This window comes from Hypomesus transpacificus, chromosome 25 (genome assembly GCF_021917145.1).
Source record: "Hypomesus transpacificus isolate Combined female chromosome 25, fHypTra1, whole genome shotgun sequence".
Classification (NCBI taxonomy): Eukaryota; Metazoa; Chordata; class Actinopteri; order Osmeriformes; family Osmeridae; genus Hypomesus; species Hypomesus transpacificus.
Genome location: NC_061084.1, coordinates 75,946 through 97,522, shown reverse-complemented (window position 1 = coordinate 97,522; position 21,577 = coordinate 75,946). Strand labels below are relative to the sequence as shown.

The 21,577-nt window shown below is 52.0% G+C and overlaps 1 protein-coding gene and 1 long non-coding RNA gene across 5 annotated transcripts; one reads left to right on the top strand and one right to left on the bottom strand.

The window, feature by feature from the left end:
- Window positions 1–11: 11 nt before the first annotated feature.
- LOC124487061 lies at window positions 12–1,984 on the top strand. The gene is made up of 3 exons (XR_006958325.1): window positions 12–560; window positions 868–985; window positions 1,838–1,984. It is a non-coding gene; the product is annotated as an uncharacterized LOC124487061 (long non-coding RNA).
- Window positions 1,985–4,243: 2,259 nt separating this feature from the next.
- On the bottom strand, window positions 4,244–21,122 carry fxr2 (fragile X mental retardation, autosomal homolog 2). Of its 4 annotated transcripts, none has more exons than XM_047048955.1 (17): window positions 20,415–21,122; window positions 17,339–17,391; window positions 15,580–15,673; window positions 14,733–14,819; window positions 13,526–13,674; window positions 12,286–12,379; window positions 12,042–12,158; window positions 11,686–11,856; window positions 11,489–11,567; window positions 10,759–10,919; window positions 10,203–10,289; window positions 8,931–9,150; window positions 8,661–8,840; window positions 7,764–7,967; window positions 7,458–7,565; window positions 7,209–7,297; window positions 4,244–7,123 (listed from the first exon to the last, which is right to left on the bottom strand). In XM_047048955.1, exons 1-17 carry the CDS (start codon window positions 20,463–20,465, stop codon window positions 7,013–7,015), a joined length of 2,055 nt encoding a protein of 684 aa, XP_046904911.1. In that variant the 5' UTR covers window positions 20,466–21,122; the 3' UTR covers window positions 4,244–7,012. The 4 variants fall into 4 exon arrangements, with proteins under 4 accessions (XP_046904911.1, XP_046904913.1, XP_046904912.1 ...); XM_047048957.1 differs by having other exon boundaries at window positions 10,810–10,919; XM_047048956.1 differs by having other exon boundaries at window positions 14,748–14,819.
- Window positions 21,123–21,577: the final 455 nt, after the last annotated feature.

The window sequence follows — 21,577 nt, the reverse complement described above, 5'->3', positions numbered from 1 at the left end:
TACCTCAAAGGGGAGAGTACCATGTTAGTGCACACTCAAAATAACTAAAAGGTTGCCGAAGAAAAAGACAGTCTACAAGTACTCGTGTTCACCAGTTTATTGGTTGGCAAGCTAGACTAGCAACATTCGGTTAATTTTTGAGCAATAATATTGCACTGTCCCGTGCCATCAGTGCTAATTAGCTGGTCTAGCTGAAACGTTGCCCGGAAGCTCAGGTCTAACCATTAGTTGCTAACTAAATATCCACTTATTTAATTTTAGCTTCGTAGCCACGCAATTACATGATCTGGTCTTGGCTTCTTAGAACTACGTTTTCCACGCATGCACAATTTATGTAGATATCCAAATCAACATAAGCAAACCTTAACAACAGCCTAATGTTGGTCTCACATAATCTGTACATGTACTGGATATTATATGAAAAGTCTTCTGGCCCAATAGATCAAATGGGGTGGGGGGGTTCCAGGAGAATGCTGCCTGCACCCTGGGAGAAGAAGTGGAGCAGGCCAACGCCTTCCTCTCCAGGATCGCCATTTCCACTAAATATATGTCAAAAGCTGGTAAGCATATTGACTTCTTTCACATCAACATGCATTCTAGAGCATGCCCTTGCACTGACCCATGTTCCTTTGCAACACGCACTGACATGATCACACTCTTGTGCATGGGATGGAACCAAGCCAAGGTCCAGAACATGAGCTTCTACCTCAGCAGACGATTCCTGAAGGCACCCTGGAATGTTCTCAATGCAATAAAGCAATATATATAAATATATATCTTGTGGTAGATCAACCATCTCATTCAGCCTTTGTTTTAGTCGTACGTCGTAAAGTGCATAAGCATTTGGGTTTTTCTTTCCTTATTTAGACCAAGCAAAGTCTGCAACAACAAAAAGACAGCCTGGAGGCCTTAACGACAGAGCTGTCAGTCGACAACTCCACAATCCTGCAGTGGGTGACCGATGTTCAGGATTGGGCTGAGAGTGGTATGTCCGTACACAAAATGAACATTACATAATTTGACTGCTGCTGATAGACTACAAATGTCATATGAATGACTGTCGATCTGTGTTTAGCAAGAATGCATGAAAGTATTTTCTGCTGATGTCGTCAGCTTCTGCAGGAGTGGGGGGCAGATGTCGTCAGCTTCTGCAGGAGTGGGGGGTGGGGCAGATGTTGTCAGCTTCTGCAGGAGTGGGGGGGGGGCAGATGTTGTCAGCTTCTGCAGGAGTGGGGGGGCAGATGTCGTCAGCTTCTGCAGGAGTGGGGGGGGGGGGGCAGATGTCGTCAGCTTCTGCAGGAGTGGGGGGGGGGGCAGATGTCGTCAGCTTCTGCAGGAGTGGGGGGGCAGATGTCCCCAGCTTCTGCAATATCATTGTTTCTTTAGAAAACTGAAGAAAAATACATGTAAATGCAAATTAGTGTATGATAATTATGAGTTATGTACATTGTTGTTTTAAGTGTCCACTTCCTAAGAACAAAATCCTAGTACGTGTACACTGATCAGCCATAACATTCACTGACAGGTGAAGTGAAAAACACAGATGATCATGTCATTATCATGACACCTGTCAATGGGTGGGATATTCATTAGTCATTTAGCAGACGCTCTTATCCAGAGCAACTTACAGTAAGTACAGGGACATTCCCCCCGAGGCAAGTAGGGTGAAGTGCCTTGCCCAAGGACACAACATCATTTGGCGCGGCCGGGGATCCAACTGGCAACCTTCAGATTACTAACCCGATAGCCTAACCGCTCAGCCACCTGACTCCCACTATCCTATATGAAAGTGAAAGTTTAATGTTGTTAAAAAGTTTCATGTCTTCAAATTCCACAGATCTCAATACAATCGAGCAGCTGTTGGAAGTGCTGGACAAACAAGTCTGATCCATGGAGGCCCCACCTCACAACTTACAGGACTTAAAGGATCTGCTGCTAATGTCTTGGTGCCAGATACCACAGCACACTTGTTCCGGGAGTACAACGGTACTTAGGAATGGTTTGCTGGACCCAATGTTGGTTTCCTCAAGGACTCTTGCTTAGAGACTTGTTGCTCTTAATGGTTCGTGGCAACAGATTTAAATTGTTGAACTTGCTGTGAAATATATTTTACAGTTGTTTGCTTTTCTACAGGTACACTTGCACTTAAAGCGATTCATGTTGTTTAATTGTAACTTGTTGAACTGCATGCTCTTATGGTTCTTCCCTTTGGCACTTATTTTGAGTTGTTCACAATATGTGCTTCATGTTTTGGCTACCCGCATTGTTTTTGGGGCTATCTTGTTGTTATTGGCCGGGTTTCCCAGATTGGTTAAGAAGCTCTCAGTGACCAATGCACTTTATAAAGCTCTCTCTTGGAAGTCGCCTTGGATAAAAGCGTCTGCTAAATGAATAAATGTAAATGTAGCACATATTCAGAGGTCTAGTGGAGTCGAAGGGTCAGGGCTGTTCTGACAAGGAGGAGACAAAGGGGGTCCTACACATTATTAGACAGGTGGTCATAATGTTATGGCTTTAGGGACTCTCTACAATTGATCTTATCCTGAACCTGATAAAGTTATGAGGGGAAATTACAATTATTACATTGCCAACCCGAAGTATGTCTTACATGTCTGTCTACTACATGTCGACATGTTTACATGACCATGCTTAACACAGCTGTCTACAATATGTCTACACACATATATCGACACTGGGTCTGTCACCTACTTGTCAAAGCACTGTCAAAAATGTCCTTTATGGTTTTGATGGCTGTCCCATTCACATCCATATATTCCTGAGGACACACCACCTCAGACCAGCCACAGGACATTTTGGACTTGCATCCCGGGAAAAGCAAAGGGACGAACCCAAGCTTATCAAAGACAGGGGAGGATATTGGGAAGGAGCAAAACGTACAGATATATGAGGGGAAGGTGCACACAGGGGAAGGACAGGGGAATCATAAATATATATTATTAGTATTTTAATTTAAATTAAATAACTGAATTCCTTCATGAATGCTCTGACCACGCTAGCTTACTAACGTTGCTAATGGCTAACATGCATTTATTACCATGCACTTTCACAAAATTAAGCTACAACTTTGGAGCATCCCCATGGTTACCTTGAGTTTACTTGCTTAACTATTACATAATTATCACACATTTTCTGCCTGAAATGCTGCATTTACAATAAAATAAAATAAATCTGAACATCTTTAAGTAGATACTTACCGCCAACTTCTGAAACAATGGAAGTCATTTGTCAGCGCAGTAACTAAGGATGTCACATTTTGATTGACAGGCGATTGATAAAGGTCACGGCGTAATTCCATACTGAAAATACTGAAGATCCGTCCCTTTAAAATGCCACAAACGGGTGCTCGCAAAGCACCTCAGAATTTAGCTTTAAAGCAGAGAGCAATTTGTAAATATTGTTCATTAATATATTGTATATTTGTATAATTGTTATTGTGGATATGAATGCAGCAGGGACAATTTTAGGATCAGACCTTTAGGGGTGCTCAGCCCCCAATGAGAATGTGACATGAATACAGTGCCTGGCAAAAGTGCTAAACCCCCTTGGTAATATAAATCCCTAATTTCACTCGATAACAATTACTACATTTATGTAATATTATATAAAAATATTGAATGAATGATGAAAAAACTAAGGATGTCCCTTTCTTCATGAACTACCAGCATAAATGATAATAATCAATAATATATATATATATTTTTTTAGGGGTGCTGAGATGAAATTTAGCACTCCTAAAAAGGGTCTAAAATCGCCACTGGAATGCAGTATTTGAATATTAATTTTAGATAAGCTACACACATTTTAGGTGACATTTTGGGTGAAGCGCCGCCTTGTGGTTCGGTTTTTCGTAACATAGTATACAAAATCGAGGGACACAGAAAGACGTACACTGTTACGAATAGACTGTGAGGTGAGGTTGCCTATCATCACCAGCAGCCAGACAAACCTACATAGAGACGAGAGCTTTCACAACTAAACACTTTCCATTACCTGCGACCGTGAAGGTAATTCATGCGTCATTTGCGTCACACTAAAGAACTGGCCCATTAATTTCATTACATGGGGTCAGTTGTCGTAATAAGTTAAAATGCAATATATATGACAATGTTTGCCAATAGTTTTTGACTCAGCACCGGTACAGGTACAGCCTGAATTTGCTCTTTGACCCAGACGGGTTATATGTCAAACTACAAGTTCAACCAAAGAGACATGAGATGAGAAATATGTATCAAACAATGAAAAGTCCTTTATTGCCATCATCAGTACACAAGACCAGACATATACCTGACAGTAGTGAGGAGTGCTTCAACAGACCTTCTTAGACACACGCGCACACACACACATCATACAACAGAAGTGATAGATACATTAAGGGGCATACAGTGCCGTCACACACACACGTGTTGTATACAGGTAAGACAAGTACTCACAACCACGAGACTGTGTTCCAGCACTCTCTCCTTCCCATGCAAGCATGCACAACTGAACACAGGTACCAACTCTCACCACCTCTCGCTCTTCCAGACACAAACACACAAAAAAACTAAACAAAAAACACATTTGAGCACAACAGGGGCAGCAGCACAATTCATGAGTGATTCTAAATCTGACTCCTCGAGTCTGGGTTCTGAAAGAGTCATTTACTTGGGTTTTCTGTGGGCTAGATATCAGCCTGGCCGTTTCCTCCCCGATAGAGTGGGGTACGATGGGTGGTCTGTTTGGTGGGTGTTGAACGTCAGATACAACACAGGCTCTCTTTAAGGGGGGGCCTAGGACATTCATGGTCTAAGTTAGCAGCAGTTGTGGTGTGGGAGACAAACAATCCAAAGTGTCAGATGACAGGTTGATCTCTTCCATGCAGGGTTAAAACAGCGAAATAACCATGCATGTTAGAAAAAGAAACAACACAAAAAAAGACTGCAAACTCACATGACGGAAAGCAAAATCGAAGATCAAAAAGTTCATTTCCAACACGGTTGATTTGACTTCCATTTTTTTTTATTTCGTATTTTTCTATGGTGTGGAAAGAACAACAACAAAAAAAACAAAAGAGTTGAGAGCGGTAACCTACACAACAGTAACAGTCTCTCCTGCTCCCTGTCCGTCCCCACCCCACTTGCGCGTGGTCCCCCTCCCCTTCCCCGTCACTACTCCATGAACCCGCCGGTCGACCACACAGTGACCCCCGGGGGGCAACCATGCTGTAGGCCAGTGAGCGCTACCCGCCCTGTCCACAAGTGTCTGCCCAGTGTACTCATGTCTCCAGTGAGCGCTACCCGCCCTGTCCACAAGTGTCTGCCCAGTGTACTCATGTCTCCAGTGAGCGCTACCCGCCCTGTCCACAAGTGTCTGCCCAGTGTACTCATGTCTCCAGTGAGCGCTACCCGCCCTGTCCACAAGTGTCTGCCCAGTGTACTCATGTCTCCAGTGTGTACATCTGCTCGTGTGTGTGTGTGTGTCTCCTGTCCTGTCCTGTGCCCACAGTCTGGTCTCCTCTAAGACGTCCCCCTCCCCCGGCCACAGTGTGCTCAGGTTCCGACCCCCCCCCCCCCCCCCCCGGCTCCCCCAGTGGTTCACCCGGGTGCTGGCTAGTGAGGTTAGAAGCTGGAGACCCTTACCCCCCGGCTCCCCCAGTGGTTCACCCGGGTGCTGGCTAGTGAGGTTAGAAGCTGGAGACCCTTACCCCCCGGCTCCCCCAGTGGTTCACCCGGGTGCTGGCTAGTGAGGTTAGAAGCTGGAGACCCTTACCCCCCGCAACCTGGAGGTTCTGGAGAAACAGCCACCAGGCAGATCTCTGTGAATCTGTCATTCATATCCCACAATCCATATGTCAGATTCACGTTCACAATCTGTCAGTTGTGTCTGTAAGGCTCTGTGAGTGACATCACTGTAGAGGGACAGGTGGTGGGGGGGGGGGGTAGCCAATCAGGCCTTGTGACTTCTGGGCTAAGCCACGATTCTGTTGCTCCTCTCACTACAGGTTCACTACTCAACTGTGCACACATACATACAATACCTACACACACACACACACACACCTCCCCAACGCTGTCCAATCCACTCTGAGGACAAGCGCCTTGAATTTCATGTTTGGCACCAGATTTGTCATTTCCTGGCCAGTCACTCCCTTAAAACTACTCGCCACTCGTCCTCTCTTCCCTCAGCCTCTGCTGGTCTGTTCTCTCTTTAGGAATAAAAAGAAAAGACTGAACGCCCATCTCTCCATCTCTCCCTTCTCACTCGTGAAACAAACGGAAAAACAACAAAACAAAAAAAAAAAAACTCAGAAGTTTTTTTTTTCTTTTTTCTTTTTTTCAAATTCAAGGCACAATGTCTATCAATGATCACCTATCCTCCTGTCTGTCTGTGTCTGTATGTCTGCCTGTCTGTCTCAACTCTGAGGTACAGGGCCCGAAGACTCCTGGGCACCTCACCGCGACAATGCTAGCTTTCTCATTCTTACATCAGCTGCATTTTCTCTCCTCCACAGGCTGTAACACTGTTCAGAGATTCGTCTGTTCAACCTGGACGATGACCTCAAGTTCAAAAACCAGTGAACAAACAAAAAAAGAAAACAGAAAATGAAATAAAATAAACAGATCGAATAGAACGAACCGTTCCAGGAAAAGAAAAAGTAATTAAGCCTTGTCCTGTTTCTCGTTGTGACAGTATTTCTTTTAAAATCAAGTCCACCAGCTCCTTTTTGGCAAGCTAGTCTTTTCTTTTTTTTGTACGTTTTTTTTTTTTTAATTAGCACTAAGCACTGATAGATAGGATACATACACCGTTAACGTGTGTTTTAAGTAGATGCTTGTCATTTTTTTGTACTTTCCCCCCCACTCTCGTAAGTATGAATTTCAGGTATTTTGTCAGGTATTTTTCACTCATCCTGTTTTAAAGGTTTTTAAGTTAATGCAAGCAGGGACAGAGTTTGCCATGAAGTCTTGCTCTAGACATGGTGGTGGGTCGTTAGGGGGCGTGTCCAGACGCTCTACGAGACGCCGTTGACCAGAGTCAGGGTCTCGCTGGGCGTGGCCATGCCGTTGCTAGGGGAACGCTTGGCGGGCGTGCGCTCCTCTCTCTTGGTGCTGCTGCCGTTTTCCTGAGGGGGTGAGGAGACGATCAGACGTGCTGCGTGAAGGAGTGTGTGTGTGTGCGTGTACAGGTGTGTGTGTGTGTGCGTGTACCTTGGGCTCGGGGGCAGCGGGTGTGTCCTTCTGGGGCAGGTTCTGTCTGCTCTGGGACTCTGCCCTGGAGATGTAATCTGCCACGGTCACTGCAAAACACACACCCCATCACTCTGGACACTCAGGATAGCACACGTTCACTTGGACAGCACAGACGACTCTGGCTGAGTAGGGCGCAGGAGGGTGTGTGTGTGTTTGTGCAACAGGACAGAGGGAGGGGAGTCAGGATGGGGCAGACGGGACGCTCACCGCTGTCAGCTGGCTGTCTGTCGCGGCTGGCCGAGCCGCCCTCGGGGCGGTTTCCGCGGTTACGGCGGCGGCGGCTCCTGTTGCGGCGCTGCGGGCGTCCCTCTTCGTCTGGTGGAGAGATGAAGAGAGAGAGAGAGAGAGAGAGGGATGAGGGGGTGAGGGAGACAAAAGGTGGATGGATCTAAACACTCAGACGCAACTTTTGGCCGGAATACCTTAAATACTACTGACATTTAAAGATGGAAGTGCGGCAAAAAAAACAAACATCTACAAGCCAAAGACTACCCAAGACAGCCCGTTTCTTACCAAGTCCGTTCTCGTTGGGGCCGGCCTGGCCGTCCGACTCAATGGCGGCGGCGTCCATCACGCTGGGCTCCTGGTCGTTACGGCGACGGCGCGAGCGTCTCCGGCGGTCGCCGGGAACCCCGCCATCGCTGGTGTCTGTGTCTCCGGCCAGCTCGCCCTCCCCCTCCAGCAAGGAGAAGGGGTTACTGTCGGGATCTTTCAAGACTGGGGAGAAGGGGGGGGGACAGGAAGAGAGGGAAGGGGGTAGAGAGGGTGAGGGAGATGGGAGAGAGACACAAGACATGCCATTTAGACCCCTGTATTCGGTGTTGCGAGATTTGAACAAAGAAGGTGCCAGAGTCAGAGTGCTACAGCGAGTCGGAGAGCCACAGGGAGTCGGAGAGCCACAGGGAGTCAAAGAGCCACAGGGAGTCAAAGAGCCACAGGGAGTCAAAGAGCCACAGGGAGTCAAAGAGCCACAGGGAGTCAAAGAGCCACAGGGAGTCGGAGAGCCACAGGGAGTCAAAGAGCCACAGGGAGTCGGAGAGCCACAGGGAGTCAAAGAGCCACAGGGAGTCGGAGAGCCACAGGGAGTCGGAGAGCCACAGGTAGTCGGAGAGCCACAGGGAGTCGGAAAGCCACAGGGAGTCGGAGAGCCACAGGGAGTCGGAGAGCCACAGGGAGAGAGAGCAGTACAGGGAGAGAGAGCGTTACAGGGAGAGAGAGCGTTACAGGGAGAGAGAGCGTTACAGGGAGAGAGAGAGCGCTACAGGGAGAGAGAGAGCGCTACAGGGAGAGAGAGCGTTACAGGGGGAGAGAGAGCTACAGGGAGAGAGAGAGAGCTACAGGGAGAGAGAGAGAGCTACAGGGAGAGAGAGAGAGCTACAGGGAGAGAGAGCGCTACAGGGAGCTCTGTACCTGAGCTGATGGAGTTGGTAGGCCTAGAGCTGGGGCCCCCTCGGCCACGCCCCGTGTTGGTGCCCCGCCCCCTGCCACCGCGGCGGGAGCCCCTGTCGTCCCCTCCCACGCCGCGGGGGCGCTGGTCGCGCTCCGACACCTCTTCAGACTCTGAGGCGTTGGAGAGCTCAGAGTTGGTGCCTGAGAGGAGCGGGAGAGAGACGCACGCAGGGTCAGGGAAAAGGCCGCGGAAGAAAGACCCCAGGATGGGAGTTGTAGTTCTTTCCTCACCGTATCCAGAGTATTGGGAGTTGGAGGGCCTGCGGCCCCGGCCGCGGCCCCCGTAGGTGCGGGAGGTGTGGAGGGAGTTGCTGCTCTCGTCCGTCAGGTAGCCCTTCTCCCGGTCGCCGCCCGGGCCCCCGGTGCGAGCGGGCGCGGTGCGGTAGCCCACGCCGATCTGACGCAGCTGCTCGTCTATCTGGAGGCGCTCCAGGCGGAGCTGCTCCACTTCCTGCCGGAGAGGAAGAAGAGAGAGACGGAGAGGAAGGAGAGAAAGAGAGGTATGTTGTTGACATGCCATTTTGTGTGACGTGTTAAGAAGCCCTTATTAGTCAAACCTTGTGGCAATCTTTGTGGCACACACACACACACACACAAATCCCCCTTTCAAGGGCCAAAATTATTATCCTGGAATGGCAGCTTTCTTTTTCAGTCAAGAGCCTTGGGGGGGGGGGGGGGGGGGGGGTCTAAGGGCCGGGCCAAAGTTCCCTGCCAGCATGCGGGGGCGGGGGGGAGGGCTGAGCGAGGTGAGGAGGATGGTAGTGTGTGCGTGTGTGGGGTGGGGGCTCGAGGAGGGTGTCACTTCAGAATGTGCCAGCTGCCCTCATCAACAACAGCTGAGTCTGGTGGGAGGGGCTCCACTGGGGTGGGGGGCATGTTATTTCTGGAGGACCAGAGTCCAGATATCCTGTAATCTAAACTTCTGCCCTGCACCGCCCCCCTCCTCACCCACAGCCTCCCCTAGTTCCCAATCCTAGACCCTTGCTGAAACAGAGAGAGAGGGGGGGGTGGGGGGTCTATTTATAAAAGCACACGGGGTAAGGGCAAAATGAGGTGCTCTCAGCAACTTTTCCACATGTAGTGGGGGGAGGGGGGGGGGAGGCGAGAGAGGGAGGGAGCTAGGTGACCAGTCTGGCCACTCCACCCACGGGAACGCCCCCACATGACTCCATCTACTACCCTATTGTGACCGGGACAGTCTATAGAGGAAGGTTCAGTCACGTGGGTTAGTGAGTGGTTCATGCCCTCTCTCTGAACAAGAGCCGTTCCACCCTTCATTCAACTCCAGGCCACAGCAATGACAAGAGGCCCCCTTTAACACCCACCTTTGGTGATGTGGACCACTAACCCAGACGTGGGTACCAATAGAGACTCAGTGAGCCAGTGTTGGAGAGATTGTGCGAGTGAGAGTGAGTGTGTAAGTGGAGAGGCAGTGATGGACAGTGTGTGTGAGTGGAGTGTGTGTGTATGTGTGTGTGTGTGTGAGGGCCAGTGTGGGCTCACCTGTAGGTAGGCCACGTGGTACTCCAGGAGGGCCTGGGCATTGCTGATGTTCTCCTTGGTTCCCACAAACACAAAGGGGACCATGCCCTGAGGAGGAGGGGGAAGAAGAGAGGGACTGTTCAGTAAGGTACCAATCCACATAAGGTACCATAGGATAAGGCCATTTTAATGGACGGGGAACCCAAAACTATTTCAGTTGATAGAGATGACAAACCAGACATGGAAATGGTACACAGGAAAGCACACATCCATAGACAAGCGCTGGCATGAACAGAGGACCGCCTCTAAAACACACTGAAAACAACCAGACAGCCGTACAGAGCCACGGCCGACCCGGCGCCTGCCCTGGAGAGAGAGAGGCAGGTCCCAGTGGCCCTGGAGCGTGGCCCTGGAGCGTGGCGTCGACACACAAAAGGCGGCTGAAAGCTAGGCAGCAGAATGGGACACCGCAGGACATGTGTACACCCTGGTGCAGGACGGTAGCAGGGGGAAGATTTGTGAGGAGGTGGAGGAGGGGAGGGAGGGGAGGGTTTGAGCGGCCGAGCGCTCCATTCACCTCTTTGTTGCCAGCAGCAGTGTGGTCTCTGCCTGCCCCCTGCCTGCCTACCTCCTCCCGGGGAAGCTTTTTGTCGTTGTCCCCTTCGATGCGCACCCGCACCACGCCAGACTTGTCCACGATCTCCTGGATGACCTTGCCGTTCTTGCCGATGACCTTGCCTGAGGGACAGACGGATCAGGGAGAGGGGGGAGATCAGGGGGTATGAGGGAGAGAGATCGGGGCAGAGGCAGAGAGATCAGGGGAGAGAGAGAGATTAGGGGAGAAGCAGAGAGAGATCAGTGGAGACAGGGAGAGAGAGAGATCAGTGGAGAGAGATCAGTGGAGACAGGGAGAGAGAGAGATCAGTGGAGAGAGAGAGATCAGGGGAGAAGCAGAGAGACAGATCAGTGGAGAAAGAGAGATCAGGGGAGAAGTAGAGAGAGAGATCATTGGAGAGAGAGAGAGAGAGATCAGGGGAGAAGCAGAGAGTTCAGGGGAGAGAGAGAGATCAGGAGAGGCAGAGAGAGATCAAGGGGTGGGGGGAAAGAGGAGGCGAGTGAGGCGGTGAGTGAGAGGAGACATCCAGAAAACGTTAGGGGCTGCAGGTGATTTAAGACCAAGCTGCCGTGGTGTTACCTGCCTCCAACTTGGGTGTTGAGGCAGCGGGGAGAGGCCCATCGAACTGTCTCTGTGCAGGCAGGAACACTAGTGTTTCCCAGACAGACAGGAAGTGAGAGGCTGTACTCACCTACGAGGTTCCTGGGGACCTGGAAGAAGTCTTCTTTGAACTCCAGGTAGACCCTGGCCTGCTTCACTGCTTCTGGGGTCTGCAGCACAGGACACACCCCCCCATTGGTCAGGTCAGGAATTAACGAAATGTTGATAAGGAGGTTGATGGTTGGTGTATTTCTCTCACACACTCACTACCCAAATTCCTACACACACCTCTCCGTAGATTCTGAAGGTACAGCTCTCCTCCTCCAGCTCGATGGCAGTGACGCCGGACACCTTGCGTGCCTGCTGGATGTTGGCGCCGTGTGAGCCGATGGCCAGCCCCATCAGGTCCTCCCGCACACGCACCTCCTCCTGATAGGCCGACGCCAGCTGCTTACTGGTCTGGGGGAGAGAGGGAGCGGAAAGGTGACCAAGACTGTGTGTGTGTCATTGAAGCTAGCAGGGTAATTGTATTAGCGATCTACCTACGACAGCAACACACTTGAGGAGGGTGGACATGAGAAGGGCTACACGTGTGGGCTGAACAGTGTACGTGTGCATGTGTGTGCGTGTGCATGTGCGTGTACCTCCAGATGCTTGGTGGCCTCCTCGTTGCGGGACATGAGCATGAGCTTGGTGCGGATGCTCCGGAAGTGCATGTCGCTCAGGAGGGCGGCCCGCTTGACGCTGGTCTCGTTCGTCGACTGGATGGAGCAGACGGGGCGGGGGGGGGGGGGGGGGGGAGGAGGAGGAGGGAGGGGGGTGTGAGACAAGCAGCATCGAAAGCCTGACCGGGGGGGGGTGAGGCCGTGCCGGTGACCGCATACTGACCAGCACGATGAGCTCGTGGGAGTCGGCGCTGTAGAAGATGCAGTTGGCTCCGATGGCTTTCCTGAACTCTTTGTGGATGTTGTCGTTGGCGCAGCTGTTGGCGACACACATAATTCCCAGGATGGGGGAGGGGGGGGGGGGTCAGGGCTTGTTGTTTTGAGGGCTTCCTCACCACAACAACACAGGCTTTGGCTGCTGAGGAACGCTGACATTGCATAAAGCTTGACAGAAAGAGGGCTTTCTAACTACTTTTGACTCTGCACTGCTCTTAAAACCCTTTTAACAAGGTGCCACTTGGGACAAACCCCACAGGCCAATAGGGTTCCATTAGGCCCAGCTCCACGGCAGTGCACGGCGCTAGAGCGGGGAGATGGAGGGAGGGAGCGAGGAGATGGAGGGAGGCAGGGGGGAGATGGAAGGAGGGAGCGAGGAGATGGAGGGAGGGAGCGAGGAGATGGAGGGAGGCAGGGGGGAGATGGAGGGAGGGAGCGAGGAGGCGAGGGGAAGGAGGGAGGGAGTAAGGAGATGGAGGGAGGCAGGGGGGAGATGGAAGGAGGGAGCGAGGAGATGGAGGGAGGGAGCGAGGAGATGGAGGGAGGCAGGGGGGAGATGGAGGGAGGGAGCGAGGAGGCGAGGGGAAGGAGGGAGGGAGTAAGGAGATGGAGGGAGGCGGGGGGAGATGGAAGGAGGGAGCGAGGAGATGGAGGGAGGCAGGGGGGAGATGGAGGGAGGGAGTAAGGAGATGGAGGGAGGCAGGGGGGGGAGGGAGGGAGCGAGGAGGCGAGGAGAAGGAGGGAGTAAGGAGATGGAGGGAGGCAGGGGGGAGATGGAGGGAGGGAGCGAGGAGGCGAGGGGAAGGAGGGAGGGAGTAAGGAGATGGAGGGAGGGAGCAAGGAGATGGAGGGAGGGAGCAAGGAGATGGAGGGAGGCAGGGGGGAGATGGAGGGAGGGAGGGAGCGAGGAGATGGAGGGAGGCAGGGGGAGATGGAGGGAGGGAGGGAGCGAGGAGATGGAGGGAGGCAGGGGGGAGATGGAGGGAGGGAGGGAGCGAGGAGATGGAGGGAGGCAGGGGGGAGATGGAGGGAGGGAGGGAGCGAGGAGATGGAGGGAGGCAGGGGGGAGATGGAGGGAGGGAGGGAGCAAGGAGATGGAGGGAGGGAGCGAGGAGATGGAGGGAGGGAGCGAGGAGGCGAGGGGAAGGAGGGAGGGAGTAAGGAGATGGAGGGAGGGGGGCACTCACATGTCTTGGAGGTCCTCGGGGATGGCGATGGGGACTTTGTGGAAGGAGGTCCGGGAGGAGGGGCTGTTGGGGTTGACGGGCCGGATGCGCTCCGACGTGACGATCTCGTTGTATGTGGCGTCGCACGCGGCGTACTCAATCACGTAGAACTGGGGGGGGGGGGGGGACCAGAGACAGGCGCTCTCAGAGAGGAGGAACAAGACTCACTAAAAGACACCTGCTCTGTCCATTACTGGGTTTAAACACCCAGTTCTATTTTGTATTCAATATATTTGAATACATGTTTTAAGATGTATTAATATTATTATTAGGATTCACTACTTGAAAAGATGTTGAAACAAATGTTCTCCTAGACAGCAAGTGCTTTGGTAGTTCAAACAAGGGGAACAACAGGCAAGTTAGAGGAGACTGAAATGCTGCACCCCTTCCACACACAGGGCATCCATCCACCTGCCACACTGGAGATTCATGGGGAGGGCCCCAAAGTTTATCACTAAATGACACCTTGCTTAATAATTCATTTAAAAAACGTTTCATTCGTTTGATAAATGAGGCAATTCTCCTTTCCCCTCAGAAAGCGAGAGAGAAGTAGGAGGGTTTGAACACACACCATGCTCCAGAATTGAAAGCCATCGGTTAACACTCAACATTCCAGCAGGCTCTTATCACTGATCCAAAATCAGCTCCAGCAGAACAGAGAACCTGCTGCTATCACCACCTTCCACCCCTCTGACCCAGTCTTTAACATGGACACACACACACACACACACACACACGCACAGGCACAGGCACAGGCACACACACACACACACACACACACACCGTTTCATGTTACAGTGTTGCTCATCCCACACCATGTGCTACCTAACATGCATTACAACCTCTGACTCAGGTTGATCCTACAGGGGACAGGGAGGGTGTGTGTGGCTGTGTGAGGGTGTGTTTCTGTGACTAGTGAGTGTGTGTTTCTGTGTTCAATCTTTAAAAACCCTTTGGTAAGAACAAAAATAAAATCTTAGCTAATATGGGGCTCTCTTATCATTTCTAATCTAATGAGATTTCGCATCTCATCTTCACCATTTCTCTTGGTGGTGAACCCCCCCCCCCACCATTATCACACACACATACACACACACACACACACACCCTCCCTTCTAAGTGAGTGGCCCCCATGCCGGCCCCGGCGTGATCCCGGCCCCTGACTCACCAGTCCCTGACTCACCTCTCCCTTCATCATTCGGACCCGGGCCAGCCACCAGCCACACGGCTCCTGCTCATTGGCCCGCGAGTACACCTGGAGGAGGAGGGGGGGAAGGGGGAGAGGGGGGACTGCTTAGTGGGGTGGATAGGGCTGCCACGCTGAGAGAAAAAGACGCATCCTGTCAGGGGTGTGGACACGGATACCGGGGGCAACCAGAGGCAGGAGGACAGACAGGACAGGAAGTAAAAACCAGACACTGGAGGACAAAGAAGAAAAACACCACCCCTGGCCTGTCGAGGCTGCTTGGCCATCGTCCACGTCTCCCAGCCAAGGAGAGACGCAGCCTGGGAGAGTGGACCAGCTCCTCCCCCATCAGGGGTCTGCAGCCTGGGAGAGTGGACCAGCTCCTCCCCCATCAGGGGTCTGCAGCCAGGGAGAGTGGACCAGCTCCTCCCCCATCAGGGGTCTGCAGCCTGGGAGAGTGGACCAGCTCCTCCCCCATCAGGGGTCTGCAGCCTGGGAGAGTGGACCAGGTTGTGGGGGGGGCTGACTGGAGGGTGATGCTGTGACGTAGACTGTGGTCTAGAGGCGGTGGCCCGATACTGGGCTCTAGTGAAGGAAGGGAATCCGTTCTAATCATGTGCCTAAATTGGGACAGCTGGTAATCTGTCGCTCCCTCTCTCGGGTGGAAGCGAGGTGTCTAGGAGGTGCGCGACACGCTGGGTAATCTCCGGCAGGACAGGGGCTCGTGGGTAATCTCCAACTATGAATGGAAGTATGCGTCTGTTTATGAATGTGTGTGTGTGTGTGTCCGACAGGTGGGTGGACGACATGGTGGGGGGGTCCTTCCTACCTCCACCTCCTCTCCCTCGCCGATGTCCTTGTGGTAGTCTGCTGGAGGAGGTAGACGAACGTCACTGAAAGGCAGCTGTCTCTCTGGCTGCCAGCTATAGGGGAGAGAGACACGGAGAGAGACACAGAGAGAGCGTGAGAGAGACAAAGAGAGAGACACGCACACACACACACAGTGAGTAAGAGTGAGAGGTGGGGGATGTAAAAGAGAGAGGAAACACAATCCAACACACCTGTCAGTCAGCTCCCAGTCAACAGGCTGTCAGATACATCTCCTCCCCACCCACATTCACCCAACAACTGTGGACACTGCTCACACACCAACCACACCACTTAACGTTCTATATAGGCCTACTAATGTATTGCTTGTGGGGATGTACACTACCATAACCAAGCATTGGGGCAAAGCAGGCCTCATCATACAACAACGTGTTTGCTACGATACTGCACAACCAGAGACTCCATAACTACCTCTGTGGGAAAGAGGGGGGGGGGGGGTGCAACCCAGGCGTGGCAGGGGCCACTGTCCTACCCCCTCATGCCTGCATACCACCGGGGACTATTTTTAGGAACAGACCCCCTGATCCGACAGGCGGGGCGATAAGAGGAGATGGGGCTTGGGACAGAGGAGAGGGGGCTTGGGACAGAGGAGAGGGGGCTGGGGACAGAGGAGAGGAGAGGGGGCTGGGGACAGAGGAGAGGAGAGGGGGCTGGGGACAGAGGAGAGGAGAGGGGGCTTGGGACAGAGGAGAGGAGAGGGGGCTGGGGACAGAGGAGAGGAGAGGGGGCTGGGGACAGAGGAGAGGAGAGGGGGCTTGGGACAGAGGAGAGGAGAGGGGGCTGGGGACAGAGGAGAGGAGAGGGGGCTGGGGACAGAAGAGAGGAGAGGGGGCTTGGGACAGAGGAGAGGAGAGGGGGCTGGGGACAGAGGAGAGGAGAGGGGGCTGGGGACAGAGGAGAGGAGAGGGGGCTGGGGACAGAGGAGAGGAGAGGGGGCTGGGGACAGAGGAGAGGGGGCTGGGGACAGAGGAGAGGGGGCTGGGGACAGAGGAGAGGGGGCTGGGGACAGAGGAGAGGAGAGGGGGCTGGGGACAGAAGAGAGGGCTGGGGACAGAGGAGAGGAGAGGGGGCTGGGGACAGAAGAGAGGGCTGGGGACAGAGGAGAGGAGAGGGGGCTGGGGACAGAGGAGAGGGGGCTTGGGACAGAGGAGAGGAGAGGGGGCTGGGGACAGAGGAGAGGGGGCTTGGGACAGAGGAGAGGAGAGGGGGCTGGGGACAGAGGAGAGGGGGCTTGGGACAGAGGAGAGGAGAGGGGGCTGGGGACAGAGGAGAGGAGAGGGGGCTGGGGACAGAGGAGAGGAGAGGGGGCTGGGGACAGAGGAGAGGGGGCTTGGGACAGAGGAGAGGGGGCTGGGGACAGAGAAGAGGGGGCTGGGGACAGAGGAGAGGAGAGGGGGCTGGGGACAGAGGAGAGGAGAGGGGGCTGGGGACAGAGGAGAGGAGAGGGGGCTGGGGACAGAGGAGAGGAGAGGGGCTGGGGACAGAAGAGGGGGCTGGTAGGGGACAGGAGAAGAGAAAGTATATGAAAAGGAAGAGGGGAAGAGAGGGGTGGTAGAGACCGGGAAGGGTTCTTTTGGTGGACAGCTGCAAGTCCTAGCACATGTGCTAAAGAGTAGGGGTGGGGGAGTGGCCGGTAAATAAACAACTCGGGTAGTTTTTGGGGTAGAGGACAGTGATTGTGAAAAGGGAAGGCAACCTACTTGTTTTCAAATACTATTGTGAGGGAATCTTCATGGACGTCCTTGATGAAGCCCTGAAAAACAGAGAAAAGAAAACAAAAAAACATTAAGATTCACGCCCGGTCCTTTTAATCCCCCATGAAACATCAGGCGGCCCAGCCAAGCGACTGTTCTGAACCCAGTTGGGAGTCGTGGCTCACACACAGACACCAGACGAGCTTTCTGAGGGGGAGGGCTCGTCTAGCATGTCAGCCTGACACCTCTCTCTGACTGCGAGCTGCGAGGGGGAGGAAAGTGAGCTTCGCACATCCTTTCAACAACACACACACACACACTAGTGTGTTCAATAAAGTGTAAGTTAGTAGTGCGGCATCTGGGTGTGATTCGATGAAGAGTATGAGAGAAGTGTGTGTGTGTGTGTGTGTGCACGAGTAGGATGCAACCCACGTGTACACGTTCTACAAACTTGCATACCGCCCTTTGGTTCATACCGCAGGCAGCATGTGACTACCGGTGGGACATCAGATCCCATCCCATCTATAGGGAGGACATGACACTATCCATGATCAACTGCCAAGTGCAAAAGAGAGAGAGGAAAAATAGATCTATATCTGTTGCTCGTCCATCACTGCCCTCCACAAATCTGTCCTCGTGCCCGGTGCCTTTTACATGGGGAGGGGGGGTTGCCTCGGTGACACTACCTTATATAGGACCAAGGGGGGGGTCTCTCAAGAGGGAGAGCCAGGCATGGGGCGAGGGGGAGAAGGATTTCACATTTCACCTGCTGGAAGGGGGGCGTCCACGCCCCAGAGAGTTGGCTAAGGTTTCAGGAGCTTGAGTGATGAGTGTGAAAGCTGGACAGCTCCTTGAACACGAGTCCCAACCCCAGGCCCCTCAGATCGTAGCTCTTTCAGACACCCTCAAAAGTCTGACTTGTAACAGCTCTACTGGTGTTCTGGAGCTGGCCAGAGATTCAGACTGGGTGGGTGGGGGGGGAAAGCAACTGCCACTCTGACAAGACAAGCTACAGGTCTCCATTGTGGCACAGCCCTTCCAGCTATTTCTTAGCCAGTGAGGTAAAAGCACAAACGTACCATGCTCGATTTAGGGCTAAGAAACGATGAGCGCAATATATCAGTTATCAAACAGTCGACCTCTCCCCGGACGAGGGGGCAGGTGTCACGTTCAGGAAGTACTCTGGGATCAAAGGTCAGGCAAGCCCCCCCCTATTTGGAGTGACTGTGTGGTCATAGGACCTGTTGGGGTGGGTGACCGGGAAGTCTCCGGTGGCCTCGTGATGATTTGATGATCCTCGCCCCATGTCCCTCTCCACTGTGGCTGGACAAGGAGCTCTGGAGTGGGCATGACGGGGTTCAGGAGTGCCCTGGGACTGAAGGACCATCCCCGGGGAAGCCGAGGGGCGTCACGTGGACGCCGAGGGGCCGCACGCAGAAACTGCCAGATGCAAAAGCACTCGAAGAGTGTCACTTGTTGTTTTCTAGGACTCTTAAAAACAGATGGCCAAAAACGCTTGGTACAACATATCCAATTTAGCACACACACACACGCTGTTCATCCTAAATAGAACCTGACCCAACTGACCTAAATTGTCTACTTCTAGAAATCCTCTTTAAATCAAGAGAGAGCAGTGTTAGCCTGTGTTAGGCTGACATCTTGCGATGTACATGGTAACGTAAATGAAGAGGTAGATGAACAGCGTGAAGTGGAAAATGTCTCTTCACGCCAGCCTGAGAGTCCAACTGTCACCTAGTAAAACTGAGAAACAGGTGAGGCAGAGCGTGAGGAGTAAATATAGGCCAGAGAGTCTCGACGCCGCGCTCTGCCCCACGAGGGGAGCGAGTAGCAAGATGGAGGACAGGGAGAGAGAACGAGGAGAGAGAGATAGAGAAAAAGAAGGAGAGAGATGACACAGGAGACGAGACAACAAATAATCAGTAAAATACAAAAACGTTCAAAAGCAGGGAAAGTTGAGGGGATGGGAAGGAAGGAGAGGGGTAACGGGACAGGATGAGGAGAAGGACAGGGGGCAGTGTTGAGTGTTTGGTGTTCAGATTAGCAGCAACTGTTCCTGTCACACCTGCTTTGGGCCCTCAGCCCCAAGCTGGGTGTAGCTGAGCCATTTGATGTGTCATTAGGGGCATTTGACTTAAACACAAGAGGCAACATGCTAGGTAGACTGTTCCACCAAAATCGGATCCGCAGCAACTAGCTCATGGAACTGGACTATGACTGGAAGGGAAAATGAGTTATCAAATAGCATGATAGAGTGGGTCGTGTAGTAGATTTTTTCTAACACATTACTGGGGAACAATAGAGTACAACAAAGATGGGTTCCAATACCATGTGAATGGGCATTTAAGTAAACAGGCAGTTTTGATAGACATGGCATTCGAGCTAGAGAGCGCAACAGGGAAAAAAGGCTGAACCCATTTCTGGAGAAAAACTGCTAGGCACATTTTTCAGCAACTACTTTTCTAGAGCCTGGCATAACGTTTAAGGGCTGTCTTAAAGGTACTGACACATTATGTACATAATTGTTTCGTGAAAGTGCTCGGCAATATCCTTATCCTTTGCTTGCCTTCTCCTTGTACAAACTTTAGCTAGCTAGATAGGAAACTTAACAAAAATCAATGTGTGTTGCTAGCTAGCTCGCAGGCTAATATTCAAGTATCCAAACCAGTCCAAGGAGTGTCCGGAGACAGTCATCCAGTTACAAACTATCAAGTTAACTCGCCCAAGATGATATCAAACAGCGCAATAACCAAGCTTGTTACACACAACTAATCAACTGTTTTGAATAAACATGTGTGAGCTTTGTCCATGTCTGATGTGCTAACAAGAAGCTACGCTATCCATACGACGTTATCATTTGTCTAGCCAGGCCTCCTAAAATGATGCGACTCTAGAAATTCTGGTTAGCTACCTAGCTTACGTCGTTAGCTAGCTAACTGACTGGCCTAGCTTAGTTGGCTATCTTGCTAGCTAGAGAACAAAACTGTTTGTCCTTCCACCAGTTTGTCCAACACTTGCCGACCAATTTATCCTTGCACTAAAATTTGCTTGTCTAAAGGTTTACCTTGTAAAAGGCCCCATTCGAGCCGCGAACTTCCACCGCCAGCCCGTCCATAGTCGTCGGTAGATCCCCACGACTATGCTTATCTGAAGCCTCCAAGACTCCGTGTGCGTCCGGTACCACCCCCAGCTTCGCTGGCCCGTCGCCGCTCTCCGGCCGCTTGTGGATTTCCAGTGTTTCGGGTGGTGGGAGAGGGGCAATGGTGAAGGTGTGGGAGTTGGATGTTGATACCAACGGTTAACGTTGAAACGAAGATCCGACCCCCAGCAGTCTACTTCAAAACGTTGGCTGGCTACTTAATTAGCCTCACTAGCTTGATTTCTCGCTCAAGCAAGGCACTGCGCTTAGGAGCAACACGGGGCTGTCAAGTTGATGTTGCCTCAAGAGCAAATTTCACGCTGGTAAGCTAGCAAGCTAACGTTATGATGCTATGACGGTGAGGGAGGATGTCGTTAGCAAATAGCCGGCTAACCTATCTCGCTTATTAGCCAGCTAAGACCACATTGATTCCGTGCAGGTATTCTAGAGTAAGCTAATACAGACGTTGCAGTGAAGTATTAGAAGAAAGTCGTCGCCGGGGATTCTTTTTTGTGTTGTAATTTGCTGCGAAGTCCCCCTCCCGAACAAACGTTTGTGGTGCACTATTGCCCGGCAACTCCTTAACTCCAACTGCCCGTCCCCACAAACGCACGCCGACGGAGTGAATGAGAATGGGACTGAATGACCTCGAAAACCCCACCCCTCACTCAACAAAACCAACCCAAAGGCCTATATCAGCCATATCATTGGTTAATACACTCGTCTGTCAACTAATGTTTTCCTTTATTGGTTAGGTAATTAAAGGCTGGTCCATGTATTGTCCAGGGATAGATCCACATATTGGTGATACTGTCTGTCAGTTAAGTGGTTGCCCAAATTAAGGGACTCAATTCAGAACATGAATCACCACCTTTTAGAATGGCAAGCCCAGTGTGAAACTGATAACAATCTGAACTTCACAGAAACACACGTTTTCAGTATTCGTTTTTTTTTTTACTTAGGCCTATGCAACTTATGTGATGTAATATAAATTGGTTTGGTCTTTAAGCCTGTTTTTTTCATTACATCTCGTGATAATCAGCCAACAATGCCTACGCTTCACAAACAGGGGCTGCCTGATATGAGTG